Consider the following 17,340-nt stretch of genomic DNA (forward strand, 5'->3'; position numbering starts at 1 on the left):
CTTGACTGTTTCCTTTGCTGTGCAGAAGCTTTTGATTTTGATGAAGTCCCAAAAGTTTATTTTCGCTTTTGTTTCCTTTGCCTTTGGAGACATGTCTTGAAAGAAGTTGCTGTGGCTGATATCGAAGAGATTACTGCCTATGTTCTCCTCTAGGATTCTGATGGATTCCTGTCTCACGTTGAGGTCTTTTATTCATTTTGAGTTTATCTTTGTGTATGGTGTAAAGAATGGTCGAGTTTCATTCTTCTACTTATAATAGCTTCAGCTTCTTAAATATTAGCTCTTAGATTAGTAATGAATAAAAAAACAACTTTCCCATAGAAACTAATCTAATCTGTAGAGAAGTTTACATCTTGGAAATTGAGGTGTTTGTTCTTTTTTGGCTGAGGTCCATAGGAACATGTAGAATTAACAAGAAAACTGTAAAGAGGTTTTTTACAGTACATATGGAATATGGGTGGAACTTTTCTTCTAGCACCATTCTTGAAAATGTTGGCCGAAGTCATTCCAGTACGTGGCAGCTGATTATTTCACAAAGTGTGTACCGCATAGATGAGACATGTGCGTTAATGACCCCCAAGTCCCAGCTTAGCACAGGTATGTTTTTAGGGTAGAAGATGATGGTAGTCATACTCACATCACTACTTTAAATTCAGAAGAGTCCTTTGGGATCCTATAACCCAACATTCTTGTTTTTTTGTAAGAAAACTCACCCAATATTGTTCCACAATATTAGGAACTTCTCCAAGGTCTCAGAGACAGTCAGTGTCAGAGTCAGGCTAGGAACTGGATCTCTGGATTCCCGTTTACTCACTCGTTCATTCATTGACGTTAATTCAGTCTACAATACATACATCTGGGTGCTTGTTTAGTTCAGGCATTCTTTCATAACTCAGGGTAGAACCCTGAGCAAAGTGAAAAAGGCCAAGTTAGCACTACAGTGACTTACACTGAATCTGAAAGTCTACACCAGTTGGGTGGAATCCCATTTCCACAGAAGCTACAAATAGTTTTTCTGGTAAATTCTATACTCCTCAGAGGCCCATGATCTCGCTATTATGTCAAAATGGCATATAGTTTGGAGGTATGAAAAATTCTCTGGCCAGAGCCATTAGTTGGACCTTAGGAACTCATGATTTTTTTTTTTTTTAAACAATCAAAGGTCCAGAGGGTCAGTTTTCAATGCCATGAAGTATGGGATGAATTTGAAGATTGTTTTTTTAAGAGGTAATTTTAAAAATGGGTGCTATTTTGTATACTAGTCATTTTGTACCTGAAGAAACCCTTAAAAAGTTCTTGTTTTCCTCCTCTTGTTGCCATTCTGTGTTCTTTTTTTTTTTTTTTTAAAGATTTTATTTATGTATTTGACAGAGAGAGAGATCACAAGTAGGCAGAAGCAGGCAGAGAGAGAGGGAGGAAGCACTGAGCAGAGAGCCCAATGTGGGGCTTGGTTCTGGGATCACGACCCGAGTTGAAGGCAGATGCTTAACCCACTGAGCCACTCAGGTGCCCCTGTTCTGTGTTCTTTTCTGCCATCTTGGTTTGATATTACTGCAGAAGTATGTTTCTAGGTGCTACGTTGTGATAGTTTCTTTAAAGCATGTACTATTTAGGAAAGGCTATGGTTATGATCTCTAAACATCCCCTTTATATTATGTATGAAGGATCCACTATTGCATAGAATGTTGTTTCCAGCTTAGTACAGAGAAATCTAAGATGACAGTTTCAAATACCTTTCCTTTATAGGGAGGGCCCTGCAGCCCTGTTGTCAGCCTTTCCCGTGGGACCTGCTCTGCGGCTTGGGGCTCGGTCTGGCCAGCAGACACCATCCAGCCTCAGGATAGAGCAGCACCAGCGAGACAAAGGGTTAGACTCCTCCTAGACAGAGCAGGAAGAGGAAGAAAGCGTAGGAAAAATAACTGTGGCTCTTCTACAAAAATCTTATGTCCTTGAACTATTTCTTTATTTGTAATTCTTTTAATTTTTATTTTTTAAATGTTTTTCAGTGTTCCAGAATTCATTGTTTAGGCACCACACCCAGTGCTCCATGCAATACGCGCCCTCCTTAATACCTACCACCAGGCTCACCCAACCCCCCACCCCCCACCCCTCCAAAACCCTCAGATTGTCTCTCAGAGTCCACAGTCTCTCATGGTTTGTCTCCCCCACCAATTTCCCCCAACTCCCTTCTCCTCTCCATCTCCTAATATCCTCGGTGTTATTTCTTGAACGATTAAAAGAACATAAAATTGCGAGTTCGCACTAGCATTTGGATAGGACAGATAGCTACAATTTACTGTAAAACCATTTAAAGAAATGGAAACATTTAGGTACAGATCACATAGTCTTCGTGAAACCTTTAGTTGTCCCCCGCCTGTTTTATTTGTTTCTCCCTCCGTCTTCAGCCGTTAATTGAATGAGTGAAGGAAAGTGAAGGCTACAGGTTTTCATCTGTGGAAGGCCTTTTCTTAGCGTTTCTGCTGGGCTTTTGCTGTTCTCTCCTGCTGCTAACATTAATTACTTTGCAGATGGCTCTAATTGACCCAGTAAAAGAACCTTATCTGTATTCAGCCCTTCCCAGGCCCTACAGTCTTTGCAGCTTCTGAGGACACAGAATGTACCGCATGCTTTCCGTTTGGACAGAAAACCGAGTTTGGCCTCCGAAGTGGTGCGTTCTCGATTCTAGCGCGCCCTTCTTCCCCAGGTCACAGCTCCTTGCTGAACCCGGTGTCCTTCCTGGGCCCAAACCTCTTCCATGATGGATGCCCTAGCCCAGCTGGACTTTCAGCAGAATATGCCTCCCTGTCTGCATGGCCTGACATGTCATGTCTGACATGTCTGCATGTCTGACATGTCCCTCTGTCTGTAAGACCTGCTCTTTACCGCCTCTGTTTCCCTGTGGGTAACGAAGGGGCCTTGGCCTTGCTTTCTTATTGAAAAGTTCCTGATCATCAGTGTTGAAATGAATTTCCTCCTTGGGGGTGGGAGTGGGGGCCACTTGATGCTTTGTTATTCATCCCAGGCGACCTGTGGCTTTGTCTTATTTTAGGTATGAGATGATAAACACCTCCAGGGTAAGGACTGGGGTTTTTTTTTTTTCCCCCCTTGTGTCCTCACACAGTTGGTCTAGCATGAATAACCCCCAGTTGTTCACAGAACAGTGGGAGCACTGAGTTGGGGGACAGAGGCAGACAGCCCGGCTGATATTCCCCACACGGTGGCTGGTGGCCTTGCCAGTTGCTGTGATTCCTTTCCTGTCCCGAGCCTAAAATGAGCCCTTCATTAAATTCTTCCTAAAGGCACTGTGTTCCTCTTCTTTAAAAAAAAAATATAGCTTGTATTGTGGCTTCTTATATTAAAAGGTAATATATATTCAAGGTTAAAAACCCAGGAATTCATGGGTGAGCCAAAGAAAGAAAATAAAAACCGTTCAAAGTTCCCCAGAAAATAGCTCACTGTTCTATTTGAGTGTCTATCTTTGCAGACTTTTTGCTTTCTGTAAATGAAACATATTTTTAAAAAGTTACCAAACATAATAATACTCATTTATTTGCTTTTTTTCTCTGAACAATGTTGTAAACATCTTTCTAATTGTCTCTAAAACCACATATTAAAAAACCAGCTCATACCTACATCATCTTCAGGGAATCCCTGCGCATGCGTGGGTGCGTGCGTGCGTGCGTGTGTGTGTGTGTGTGTGTGTGTGTGTCTGTTTCTGTGTGTGTGCGCTCTTATTTAGTTATTTCCTCAGGAAACCTTTAACTAAGTAGCACTTAGGAGATTATGAAAACTTATGGATTTAAATGGTGAGTGTGTTTTTAGGACTTTGATAGCTGTTGCCAAATTGTCCCCAGCAAGATACACTAATAACACATTCCCAACAGTAATGCGTAGAGTGCTCGTTTTTCTAACTCTTGCCAGCTCTGGCTGTTATTATTCATTTTTACTTTCTGAACTGATGGGAAAAATTGGTCTCTTATGGTCGTTTTAATTTACAGGTCTTTTATTACTAGTGCAATTGTATATAATTGAGAACCATTAGTATTTCTTGTTTTCTTTTTCTGTGAACTGCATTTTGCACATTCTGTTTTGTTAATTGCCTGCCCACATCCTTGCCCATTTTCTATTGAGTTGTTTATCTGTTTTTACGTGGTTTTAATTTTGGCTTCTTATGTAAAGGATGGCAATCCTTTGTTTTTCATGTTTTACATATGTTTTTTCTTAAGTTTTTCTTGAAATTTTGTGGTATTTTTTAACTCATGGAAGTTTAAAAATTTTTTTATAGTCCTATCTGTTGTTCTTTATAATTTCTGGTCTTAATATCATGCTTAAAAAGGCCTTTCGTTCCTAACATTCAACTGTATTTTTGTAACTTTCTTTTAAAAAATATAAATCTTTAATGTATATATTTTTACTTTGGTGTGAGATATGATTAGGGATTTAACATTCCCAAAAATGTTAAGTCACTTGTCCTGTGCATATTAATTCTTTATTATTTTTTTTTTAAACCAACTTAAAATGCCATTATTTTTATATAAACGTGAATTCCTTTTCTCCCATTCGGGCCATCTGTATCATCAGGTCAGTGCTCTGTATCTTGGTTATTATATTTGTAATATAAATAAAATAATAATATCCTATTGTAACTCCCTTTTTAAGAAAAATTTTGGGTAGTCATAAGCATTTGTTCTTTAAGATGAACTTTGGAATAATTTTGTCAAGTTACAAAAATTTACTGGATCTTGCATAGAATTAACATTAAAGTTATTGAGTATATGTACATCTATGCATATATACATGTATGTCTATATATCTACAGGCATAACACATATATGAAATTCATTTCTCTTTTCATCGTTATTGGTAGAATCTTCTCCCCTAGACTACTTCTAGTTGATTTTTGCTGGTGCACATAAAACTGGATATTTTATTTTTGCATTCTAATCTTGTGACCAGCTACCTTATTTAATGCCCATTATTTCTGGTAGATTTTCTGTTAGTTTCTTTTTTATTCTTTTGACCATTTCATGCATACTTGGAAAGAATGGAACACTGTGTAAACAGATATGCAGTTTTTCTGATAAACTGAAAAATGGAAGAAGCGGGGAGTTCTTATCTTACGACATGGCAGGAGTTGGACGCTTTCTGTCCTGGACAAGGTTACAGGAAGGCAAGGTGGATCACAGGTCCATACCCATTCTGCACGATTTCACTGTGTGTGATGCCATGTTTAATAGCTGTAAAAAGAAGTGTGGGGCATGTTGGAAGAGAACTTGCATTAGCAATATTCAGCACACTGTAGTATTCATCATTAGCTTAAATTACGCATCAAAGCATTTCAGTTACGTGTAATTGTGTTCAAGAGGTATGAAAAGGTGTGCCGTTTTTATTTGGATTCAGTTTTCCCGGTGTTTAAAAAATTTTTTTTTTTTTTTAATGATATATGGGGGTAAAACCATGTATGTGAGAATACTTGGGACTCTATTATGGAGGAATCTCAGAATCAGTGGTCTATACTTGCAGAAATATTGGCAGCCACACCTCAGAACGTGTTAGCCCCTTCATATGGTCTGGCTTCAAAGCCAAGGAGGAAAAATTAATTTTTATCTAATTAAAGATATCTGTCGATGCCATCTCCTTAGAAGGGAACTCTTAATTGGCTACTCTCATTGGTCGATCAAGTGAGCTTGGTCGGTGGTCATCAGCGTTTACATCTCAAGTTCATTCCTCCTTTCTCTCCTGGCTTCTCCTTTGTCTGCTTCCGTGTCTGCTAACTTGCAGTCCTGCCCATGCTGTTCCCTGTTATATTAGGTAAGTATTATGGTGCACGGGCCCATCACCTAAGAGATGCAAGAGCGCCTCCACATTAAAATTTTGGCCACAACCTCTTATGTGATTTAGAAACTCATTAAACTCCTGTTGTGACCCTCAAAGAGGTTTACACCCCTACATCCTGCTTCTGCTCGGACTTTTCTCCACCTGCAGCTCCCCTCCTATGAAATATGCCCACATTCCCAGCCCTCGCCTGGCAGGCTGTCTTTGTTTGACTTAACACAAAGCTTCTATTCAATCTGTAATTACTTTTACCCACTTAACATATCATTTCTACTCTTTTAAATTCCAACCTCTTCATGCGTCTAATCTTTCAGCACAGCTTAAAAGTCTTATTGTATTGTTTACATTCAAAGGATTATACATTTTCTAGCTGAAACACTTTCGGTATAAAAATTATTTTAGGTGGGATGATTAATTTTTTCCTAAACCCTGAGAAAAGTGGCTATTTAAAAACCATTTGACTTTTAAGCCTATTGTTTTCAAAAAAGGAAAGCAACATAAGGACAGAGGATAATTACAAGGTTACAAACTTAACGCTTGTATGAATGTACTGAGTTTAAATTCTGTGTCTCTCTTCATTACAAGTTATAGTAATTATTTGATGAATTAAAAACATGTATGTATATACAAGGAGAAAAGAGAAGCTTCTAGTGTAAAGAGGGAACAGGCAGGGTACTTCATTGTACAATGCTATTGTGCTTGAAGCCCCATGAATCAGGTGCTCATCTCCATAGTGACCAGCGTTGGTTATTAAATGAATGAATGAGACCGGGTGGAGAGGGCAACAGGAGACTTCTCAGGTAGATCTGTCAGGGTGTCCCTGGGCATGATCAGCGCGCAACACCGAGAAGCTAAGCCTTGCCAAACAGATGATAATCAGATGGGTGAACATACATTACAGAACTAGACATTAGTGGCTGTCTTGTTTTTCTACACACAGTTTTTTACTCTTTGTTCATATAAATGTTGGCTTCTGTGCCAATCCCAGTCTTGAACACACATGGAAGTAACTTCTGGGTTTGCCTATTAAGGACTGAATTAAAATATTTGTGCTATCGCACTCTTAAGAATGAAGACTTCAGGTGACAAGAAGCATGGCTGGTCGAGATCTGACAAGCCCAGGGTGCTGTGGTGAATGTGGATTTGTAGCTTCCTGACTTCACCTATCTCCAATTACTGGCTCTCTCCTGATATTACGCACTCAGAGACGGAACCCAACGGCACTACCCAAGGTTGCCCTAAAATGTTGGCCATCTAAACATAATCACAGAGGCCAAAAGCAACTGGAGAAGGAGACATACTCACAGACTGCTTGCTTAGTAGCATCTCAGCTTTAGGATAATGTTCATTTCATAGACTAGCCTGACTTTCCATATAGAACTTGATGTACATACCTAAAATTTGACTTTGAGATAGGGTAACCATATGTCCCAGAACTTCTTGGTTTTACATCTGTTGTCCTGGCATAATTATTAATGAGCCAAAATGGCCAGATTTGGATGACAAATTATATGACCACTCAGTTGGTAAGCCTTGGTGCTTGCTACTATTGTTCTCAACTTTTCCTTAGATCTACTGATGCCCTGTTGGCCTCTAGGTCCTTTTAGAAGAGCTCATTCTTCTCCTAGTAACCCACACAATTTTTTAGTCAGGGGTATGAACTGTGAGGATTCAACAGATTTCAGTGTCTTTCAGTTTCAGGGAACATGGATTTCAGATGTGCACTTCTGGAGACTGATAGTTTGACTTTTTTTTATAAGGAAGTAAATGCCTTTGAACTCCTGTAGACCAGATAGTGTCCTTGTGGTCCGGCCTTTGTCTTTCCTAGCATTTCCCTCATAACCAAACAGTTTGGTTGATTTAGCCTATTCAGCCTTTCATGACAGGGTTACCCAAAAGAAAGCATACCATTCTTTTTTTTTTTTTTTTTTAAAGATTTTATTTATTTATTTGACAGACAGAGATCAGAAGTAGGCAGAGAGAGAGAGGAGGAAGCAGGCTCCCCGCAGAGCGGACAGCCCGATGCAGGGCTCGATCCCAGGACCCTGGGATCATGACCTGAGCCGAAGGCAGAGGCTTTAACCCACCAAGCCACCCAGGCGCCCCACCATCCTTTTTTTAAAGGAAGAGATTCAAATTATTTTCAAAAACAAAACAAAAAACCAAACCCCCCCCCCCCCCCCCAAAAAAAAACAACTTAGGAGTCATCCACCCTTTTTGGTTAATAAGATTTTTAGTCATAAGGGATTCCTATTAAGTAACTTTTCCTAGTTACTAGGATGCTTGGCTTCTCCATAATGAGTCTAAGTGGAAGATACAAACCTTTGGGAGTTTTGACCACTTGGCTATTTGTGGGCTTATTTTCATGAGACACATAAATTTCAAACTTGAGGACTCCAACAAATTATTTATGTATATACATATATATAAATATAAATATATTTATTTATATAGGAAAAAATCTCCCCAAAGCATATTTCTCTCTTTGTTTGAATTTCCAATGCTTAGATCTTGTGGTGGCTTTTTTTGTATATCTGCTGATGATTCTGGAATTCTTTGAATATTAAATTTCTAAATTCTTCTCTGTGATAAAGCTTGGAGTTAGGGTAGTTGAAACCATGTCTCTGTAATGAAGATGAAATCTGAGATTTAACACTATAGAATTTTATCTCTTACCCACCTTATGGTCCAATACAAGTTGAGTGGTTTTCCTGAGAAGCTCTTCTCCAGATCATGATGTAGGAACCTAGGCTGCACCCATCTTGTAGCCATGCCATCTGGGGCACGGGGCTTCCAGAGTTGCCATGGAAGAGAGAGCTTGGATAATCATGCATGGAGTATAATGTCCACACTAGAAGGGTAGACATCACTTCCCACCATATCTTATGAGCCATAATTCAATCTCTTGGCCTTAACCTCACTGCTGGAGAAGCTTTGAAGCTTTGAAATGTAGTCTTAACGTGCTAAGAAGGGGAAAGTGAAGTAGGATATGGTAGCTGCATAGCATCGTTTTTAGCACAGCTCCCTTCCTTGGTTTGATTCTCGGTGTCCTTGCCATGTTTTAATAGTCTTACATTCTCTTGCTCTTAGAGTTCAGGATCTTCAAGGTGTTTACCGTTCTTCATATTTGAGTAAAATCACATTTAGTCTGACTCTAGAATTCATGTTCTTTTTACTGTACCTCAGAGGTACGGATTCACCATCAAGTGCAGCAGCGGGTAGGGGGGTTCAAGAGAATTTCCTGACTCCAAGTCTTCCTCTCTCTTCCACCTTGCTTTGAATTTCCATCCTACAGTTATTCCTTTACTTCCAAGAATCACCCCTTTCACCAGATAACTAGGACGAGAAGCATTGTAGTAGCCCTATAATAGCTTTTTGGTACTTAAATGATTGGAAAAAGGATGTTTATTTCAGAATTTAGGGTGTTCCAAAACTTTTTGTCAGTTTCTAGAGGTGGTCAGGCACCCGGTTGGCTGATCAAAAAAGCAACTTGATCATTTATGCTTGGGACCACAATTGCCAGATAGATCAGCATTTGCAACAAGAAGTTCTTCTGGGGCAACCAGTAGAAACAGAGGTGGGGGAAGGCCTTGAAGAGCATCTGCAAGCAGAGACTGCCGGACAACCCATCCTTAGGCATCCAGAGATGGAGATTACTGACTCCTTCCCCTCTGGGTGGGGCCAGAGACACACTACTTGCATAACTCTTCTTTCCACTGTTACTTGTCTGTCACTGAAAGATCTCATTTCATAATTCTTTAAGACTACTATAGTTAATTAGGTTACATTTTGTTATTAATTCACTTTCAGGGAGATTACAAATAATACTTTAGGGTGCTTTAGAGTGAGATGACCAATCTCATACATGTGTGATGATTTGGCTTAGTTTCAGTTTCAGAAAGTTGTGTCCTTCATCCCAGCACACAGTAGATGTTAGTAGATGTTTGCACACTTGGTGGGTGTTTATTAAGTGCTTGCTTTGCACTAGGGATTATGCCAGGTTTTGGGATGTTGTGGTGAGTGACAGCAACAGTGTTAAGGGAGGGTGTGCCATGGTCAGACTGGAGGAAAGGCTGGAGCAAATGGGGAAGGTGGTGTTTTGTTTTGTTTTTTTTTAAGATTTTATTTATTTGACAGACAGAGATCACAAGTAAGCAGACAGGCAGGCGGGGGGCGGGGGGCGACGTGGGGAGCAGGCTCCCTGCCAAGCAGAGAGCCCAATGCGGGGCTTGATCCCAGGACCCTGGGATCACTACCTGAGCTGAAGGCAGAGGCTCCAACCCACTGAGCCACCCAGGCGCCCGAGGTGGTGGTTTTTTATCGGAGGTGGAGGGTGGAATGGTCAGGTGAAGGAGCATGCAGTGTTATGTCCAGCTCAGTGTCTGTCACACATGACTGGAAAAGTCGCTGTTTTTCTTCTTTAAGACATCTTCAAATGCAGCATATGTTAGAAACAGTCATGTCCATGGTTGGCGGTTGGTGAAGGGAAGCCCTTTAAAAGGCGTAAGTAGGATAATTAAAGTGACCTTTATCAGATTTGGCAATTAATGATTAGAAAGCTATTATATGCCCTTGTCATCACAAGCAAATAAATTTGTTTTCAATTCTTAGACGTACTCCAGTGATTGTGTGGTTGAGAATTTTGAAAATAATGAATTACCTGTAGAGAGAGGTAATTAGAAGGTAGTTAGTGAAACCTCTCTCTGCCTTGGTGTTGTGGAAGTGTTTCTCAGAGAAATATTACCATCAACAGCCCTGTTTATGTCTATTCACAGTGCTAGTTGCTGCCTTAATTAACTAGGAGAAAAGAGACGTTTCTGTACCCTGTCAGGTATTTTCAAGTATATAGAGTTAAGAATTGTCGTTACTTGGAGTATTACTTAGATTTTTAAAATGAGTAGATGCACCTCAATTTAGTTTCAGATGTAGAAACATCAGTAGACATATATTTGATGAGTAATTTCCATAGAATAAGTTGTCCAAGGTACCAGCATCTGCCTTACTTGTGTGTTGTAAAGCTTGACCTTCAGCTGGGGCAGGAGACCAGGCCGGAGGTGCGCATGTGTCTCTGCCTCTGCTGACTGGCCCCAAGCCGCCTCCAGCCTTCCTCACTGGAGCATGTTAGACCTGCATCAGATGCAGCTCTCAAAATGATGAGTTCTTCCATACTTCTGTTAAAGCAGTAGTGTCAAGATTTCCTAACAAGAAAACCTACACTTAGGCAGACGTGGAGAAACTAGAATGTCAGAGCAGGAAGGGACCCAAGGAGTCATCTTCTCCAGCCCTTCCTTTTGCAGAAGAGGACGTGGAGGCCTAAATTTTGGGCACACATCTGGCTCATACACAGTAGAACCTACTTTTGTCCTCCTCTTACCATTAGGATGAAATGAGTTAACCTCATTCTAGTCCCTGCACAGTGCCTGCGACCTAGTAAATGTTCAACACATGAAACTTACCGTTTGTCATCACTATTTCTAGTGGCAGAGCCCAACAGCAACTCAGATGCCCCAGTAGTTGCCTGCTCTTTCCAAGGCTCATAGTTTGCATTCTCCACATTGTATAGGGAGAAATGTGTTTGGAGAAACTGAATTAAAATAAAAGCAGTGGCGCCTCATTCTCATTGCTGAGGACGGACTTAGTGCCGAGTTCTGGGCTATGCCTGGCCTGTGCTTTCATGTCGCCTCCAATGTCCCATGAGATTCATGCTCTGTGTCGCCTTTGTTTGACTCAAGTAAAATCCGAGTTTGGTAACTGGCCTATGATCACAGCACTAAGGAGGGGCTGGGCTAGGCTTTCATTCCGACTTTGTCTGATTTCAAAGTCTTTATTGTTGACTATTATTTTATTCCAGGGGTTGGCAAACTGTGGCCCCCAGGCCAAACCGAGCGTACCTGGTTTTGCATAGTCCTCAAGCTAAGAGTGTGTTTTACATTTTTAAATGGTTGAAAAAATCGAAGAAGAAAAAATGTCATGACACATGAAGATTAGGTGAAATTCAAATTTCAGTGTCCATAAATGAAGTCTTAACTGGAACAGGAACACAGTTTCACTCGTTTGCTTGTATCACCTGTGTCTGTGTCTAGAGTTGAGAAGTCGTGGCAGGGTCCGTGTAGCCCAAAAAGCCTGAAATATTTACTGTCTGGCCTTTATGCTGTTTTTTTTTCCTCAGTGATAATGTTTTTGAGATCCCAGTTACTTAGAGCATAATTGTGGGATTTTTGTAGGGTCTGTCTCCTCCTTTCCTGCCTGCCTTTTCCGTTGGTTCCATATTAATTAACCTATCAGTCAAATGATACATAATGTGTATAAACAGAGTCCACCCTTATAGTATCTATATTTTTGTCTGTTTCTCAGAGAGTCATAATTTGTTTAACAGGCATGATTTGTTATTGGAGAACGTGTAGGCCTCTTGATGAGAACCCATTTGTGCTTGCCGTGGAAGGCTGCTCTGTGGTCTACACGCCCCGGGCAACATCTACTGAGCTGATTATTTTTAAAACCTCTAAGTGTCTCGGATGCTAAAATCACTCTATTTTCTTTCCCCTGTAGTGGTTTGCTGTCTTCTGATTATGTGGAGATCCACTACGAAAATGGGAAGCCACAGCACTCCAAGGTACAGTTAAGAACATCTGGAAATCCTGTAGCATAAACATACTTGCTCGTAGAATTCTTCATTGCACACTGCTTTGTTTGGATGTCTCTCTCAATAATATTAACTGTTCTCTTGTACTATGGTCCTATTTTAAATTTAGAGAAACTTATTAAAACTTATAAATGTTCAGGATCACGTTAGAGAGTCTGATATTCAGGCCAATGAAGAAATGTTTATTGTTTTGGTTATACATACAGTATCTTCTGTAAATGAAAGGTATAAAGAGCTTTATAACTCCATAGCAATACCTTCAAGTAGGAGATCACCAGCTCATGGTCATAGAGTCTGAATGATGAGACTAGAATGGCTATTTAGTCTGAGAGACTTTGGTGTCCAAGAAGGACAGGGGACAGGTGAGGGAAGGGAGATTCAGGAACATTGTTCTTAATCTTCACCAGAGTTCTGGGAGATGGATATTATGATTTGTGTTATGCAAAGGAAGGAAGACATTGAGGCAGAGAGAGAGGGCCAATAAACTTGCTTAAGCCCACCATGCATTGTCATAGAAAGCTAATTGGGTACTTGATTTCCTTCCATGGAGATTAACTATCCTCTTAACTGAGTGTCAGTTAGGAACCAGTGGGTTTAGATGCAAATAAGATTATTTGCATGTAAGGAAGACAGTGAACTCTGCCTGTCAGAATGAAAATCCTTAGGATGGCTACATTCAGAGAGTCTGATTTGTAGGACGTCCACAGAGTGCCACTGAGCCTAAGCAGGGTCCACGGGCACAGGAGAGCAAACAGGGACACACAATATAACGGGAAACGTTGTTTTTCCTATGTTGCTAATGAGTATGGGCACAGAAGTGGGCCTTTCATGTGTGGGTTTGCTGGGCTGTGTGGCACAGAGAACTAGGATTTTTCAGGGGGATAGCTTCTTGCCAAATATTTATGGGTGGCCTTCATGGTAAATACTGCCCAGGGGGTTATGGGATTTCTCAGGATTTATAACTGTCCAGTTAACAGTGGGCACATTTGTAATTCGGTGCGTGTTTTAAACCTTGGAACTGTATGCCACAGGTTAAGAACTTCAGATATTGTCCTTACTCTTCTATCGGTTCTTGCCTCAGGCTAGGTCTTGGGGGTTGTTGAAGCTGCCTAACAGTGAATGCTGTGGAAAATGAGCAGAAATGCGAAATCAGGCCTGGGAACGGTGCTTTCTGGCATTTGCACAAACCAAAGCTTCAGTCCGCCGCGCCAGTGCCCTGAGCACTGCAGAGGCTGAATCATGAGTCTCGAGGAGAGACGATGCCATGAGAATTTGACAGACTCAGCAAAGGAGTCACCTTTGCGGGCCTCAGTAACCTGAGTCAAACTTCTCACTAACAAATTCAGTCAGGTTTTTTTTTTTTTTTTTTAGAAGCAGAATAGCTAATTGGCCTCCAGAGGTCATTTGAGGTCCCAGAAGGAAGCCTTATAAATAAGGCCCATCAAAACTCCTATCAGTTACAACTAGAATTTAAAACAAAAGGTATTTCAGCTGTGGCAAAGGAAGTGTTTATTGTAGTTTGTTCTTGTGTTCATTGTTTTTCCCTTATTTATTCCTCATTTTCTCCAAATAGGTCATAGACCCAAACTTACTGCTTCATATATAATGAATTCATGGTAGCAGTCTGTTTTATATGCGTCTGTATTTGCATATACGCCCCTCAAAACCAAGATGACATGGTGCACATTATGTTGAAGCAGAAATTTTTTAACCTAGTAACATTATGAGCATTTTAAAATGTCTTAAATAATCTGCTAAGCTTTTATTTCTAAAAATGCATAATAGCCTTTCCTATTCATTTGCTATAATTTATTTTAAAATCCCATAGTAATAGACATTAGATTGCTTCCAGTCTATTACTATACAAATAATTTGTAAGGAAAGGCCTTCCTAATACATTTTTTTAAAAAGATTTAATTAATTAATCAATTAATTAATTTGAGAGCAAGGGGGCGGGGGAGGTTGGGGAGGGGCAGAAGGAGAAGGAGAGGGGCGCCTGGGTGGCTCAGTGGATTAAGCCGCTGCCTTCGGCTCGGGTCATGATCTCAGGGTCCTGGGATCGAGTCCCGCATCGGGCTCTCTGCTCAGCAGGGAGCTTGCTTCTCTCTCTCTCTCTCTGGCTGCCTCTCTGTCTACTTGTGATTTCTCTCTGTCAAAATAAATAAATCTTAAAAAAAAAAAAAAAAAAGAAGGAGAAGGAGAGAGAATCCGAAGCAGACTTCACAGAGTTGATGTGGGATTCGATTTCATGACCCCGAGATCGTGGCCTGAGCCGAAACCAAAAGTGGGACACCCAACCGCCTGAGCTGCCTGGGTGCCCCTCCTGATGCATTTTGAACACATCTTTAATAATTGCTTAAGGATTAATTCTGAGAATGGGATTTTTCTGAGTCAAAGAATTGGTACTTTAAAGGGTTTGGGACATATTGGTAGTTTTTCTTTCTGAAGGTTTGTTTAGATCCACACTCTTCCTACCATTACACACATATTTTGTAAAACCTTTTTTTTGAACTTCAGATTGCCTTCCACGTTAGCAAAATCTTTGTACAGAGTACCAGTGAAGGAAATTAACGTGTAAGGATGCTTAGGCTAATTAAACCTGTTCAACCCAGTGTGCAGCCTATCCTCCAGAGATTTCACACTGCTTAGACAAAAGTACGTGCACACACGCTGTGTTATTCATTAGAGAGGAAAAGAATTATTCCGGGCCTATTTGGCTTTAACGTTAAGTGCAGATATTTAAAGTATCCCGAGAGTTAGTTTCAGAATGATGAGTCCACACTTTGAAGAAGCTTGTCAGAGTTTTCCCTCTTTCCCACCACCAAGCCCCTATCTGGTTCCCACGTCTTCCCAAGAGAGGCCAGTGTCTTAGGCTTTTATTTTTATTGGCTGAAAGTGGGTTAGAAGGACTTCTTTCCTTGTGAAGCAAAGATAGGAACTGGAGAGGTCAATGAATTAAGTAATCAATATAGGACAGGGGCCAGGTATCAGTGAATGAGTGTGGAAGGACTTTTGTTCTGCATTCTGCAGAGCAGTTGCTTTTGTTAGCGTTCCAACATGGTGCTCTGCACACAACATGCAATGAAACAACTTTGGTGACTTGTTGATTGACTTTGTTGATGAACCTATTAAAAATGAGTTAATTTTTGGTATTTTAGTTCTTGTATAAATGACCTAGGTATCAATAGGACAGTGTAAAAATCCTTTTCAACTTAAATCATTTCTATTAAGTTCCTTTGAGATGAACCAATAACTTGGACTGCTTCCTAGTACTTTGGTTTCAGTTCTGCTTATGAAAAGAAGTCTCAGCTGGCCATCGGGGGAAACTGAACGGATAGATGCTATGCTCCCATCCCTACTTCCCTCTACTTTATTCCTCTTTATCATTATTGGGCAGGGAACATGCCCGTTCTCAGCTCTGTTTTCTCACTTTGGCTTCTTCCTGTCCCCTTGCTCACTTTCTCTCGGGAAGGAAGAGCCACTTACCTGATGGGAAGGAGTTGGGTATGTTTGTGATGTTGTTATTATACTCTTCTCTTATGAGATCCACCTCCTACAGGAAGAGCTCGTTCTCTGTACTCTTCTGTAATCTAAGTTGCACGGGGGCAGCCTGGTGTGTGTGTGTTGTTGGGGGTGGTTCTCGTTCCATGTTGTCTGTCCTCGGGTGGGTCAATGTAGCCAACGCAGGGTGCGGCATTAGCGGGCCTGCAGGATTCTCAGCGGATCGTCTCCTTTGGTATAGTACTAGCAGAAATGAAGGTGAAGCTTTAATCTGTTTCAGTCCTGGGTCACTCTCTCATTTGGTTTTAAAGTTGTGTGGCCACCTCCTCACATGCTCCAGGATGCCTGTTAATCTGAACAACGGACAACAGTAAGTGCTAGTGAGGATGTGGAGAACTAGAACCCTCACAGACTTCTGGTAGGAAATGTAAAATGGCGGAGCTGCTTCGAAAACGCTTTGGCAGTTCCTCAAAAAGTTAAGCACACAGTTACCTTATGACCCAGGTGTTCTACTCCTGGGCAGGTATCCAACATATGTTTAAGCAAAAACTTGTACATAGATGTTCATAGCAGCATTATTCGTAATTATTCAAAAAAGTGGAAACAATCCAAATGGCCATCAATTGATGTATAAATAAGATGTGATATATCCACACAAGGGAATATTATTCAGTCATAACAAGTAAGGAAGTACATGATACAACATGGATAAACCTTGTAAACATTATGCTAAGTCAGAGAAGCCAGTCACAAAGAACCATATATTGTATGATTCCATTTGTTGAAAATGTCCAGAATAGACAAATCCATGAAGACCAAAAGCAGGGTATGGTTTCCAGGGCTGGAGGTGAGGAGGAGTGGGAAATGACTGCTCATGGGTGCAGAATTTCCTTTTGAGGTGATGAAAGTATTCCGGAATTAGTGGTGATGGTAGCACACCTCTGTGAGTGGACTAAAAACCACTGCATTGCACTTTTGACAAGGGTGAATTTTATGGCTTGTCACTTATATCCTAAAGGAAAAATAAACCCACAGGTGGGTTTATTTACCCATCTTCTCAACAAACATGAATCCTTTGCTCCTTTCAGATTGGTTTTGTTACTCAGGCTCATGAATAAGTCATTCGTATTCATTAAACAGATAACTGATTGAGCTTACTGTGATCTAGTCCCTGTTCGAGGTACTGGGTGTACATCAGTGAACCAAGCAGAAAAAAATAACCTACCTTTATTCTTTGCTTTATCACTGTAATCACATCACTCTCCTAGAAGTTTCTGTACTTTTTTTTTTTTTTTTTTTTTTTTTTTTAAATACATTCCTCTCCAAGTTTTTTTTTTTTTTTTTTTTTTTTTTTTTTTTTT

The 17,340-nt window shown here is 40.5% G+C and overlaps 1 protein-coding gene across 2 annotated transcripts in view; it reads left to right on the forward strand.

Annotated features, from left to right (window-relative positions):
- The window catches only part of ADAM23 (ADAM metallopeptidase domain 23), a 171,587-nt gene that overhangs the window by 78,083 nt on the left and 76,164 nt on the right, over positions 1-17,340 (forward strand). For both annotated transcript variants that reach the window (XM_059393306.1, XM_059393307.1), the window contains exon 4: positions 12,385-12,448. In XM_059393306.1, the coding sequence (XP_059249289.1) occupies positions 12,385-12,448 (64 nt within the window). The remainder of the gene's footprint in view (positions 1-12,384; positions 12,449-17,340) is intronic.

Source organism: Mustela nigripes, chromosome 3, assembly GCF_022355385.1.
Source record: "Mustela nigripes isolate SB6536 chromosome 3, MUSNIG.SB6536, whole genome shotgun sequence".
Lineage (NCBI taxonomy): Eukaryota > Metazoa > Chordata > Mammalia > Carnivora > Mustelidae > Mustela > Mustela nigripes.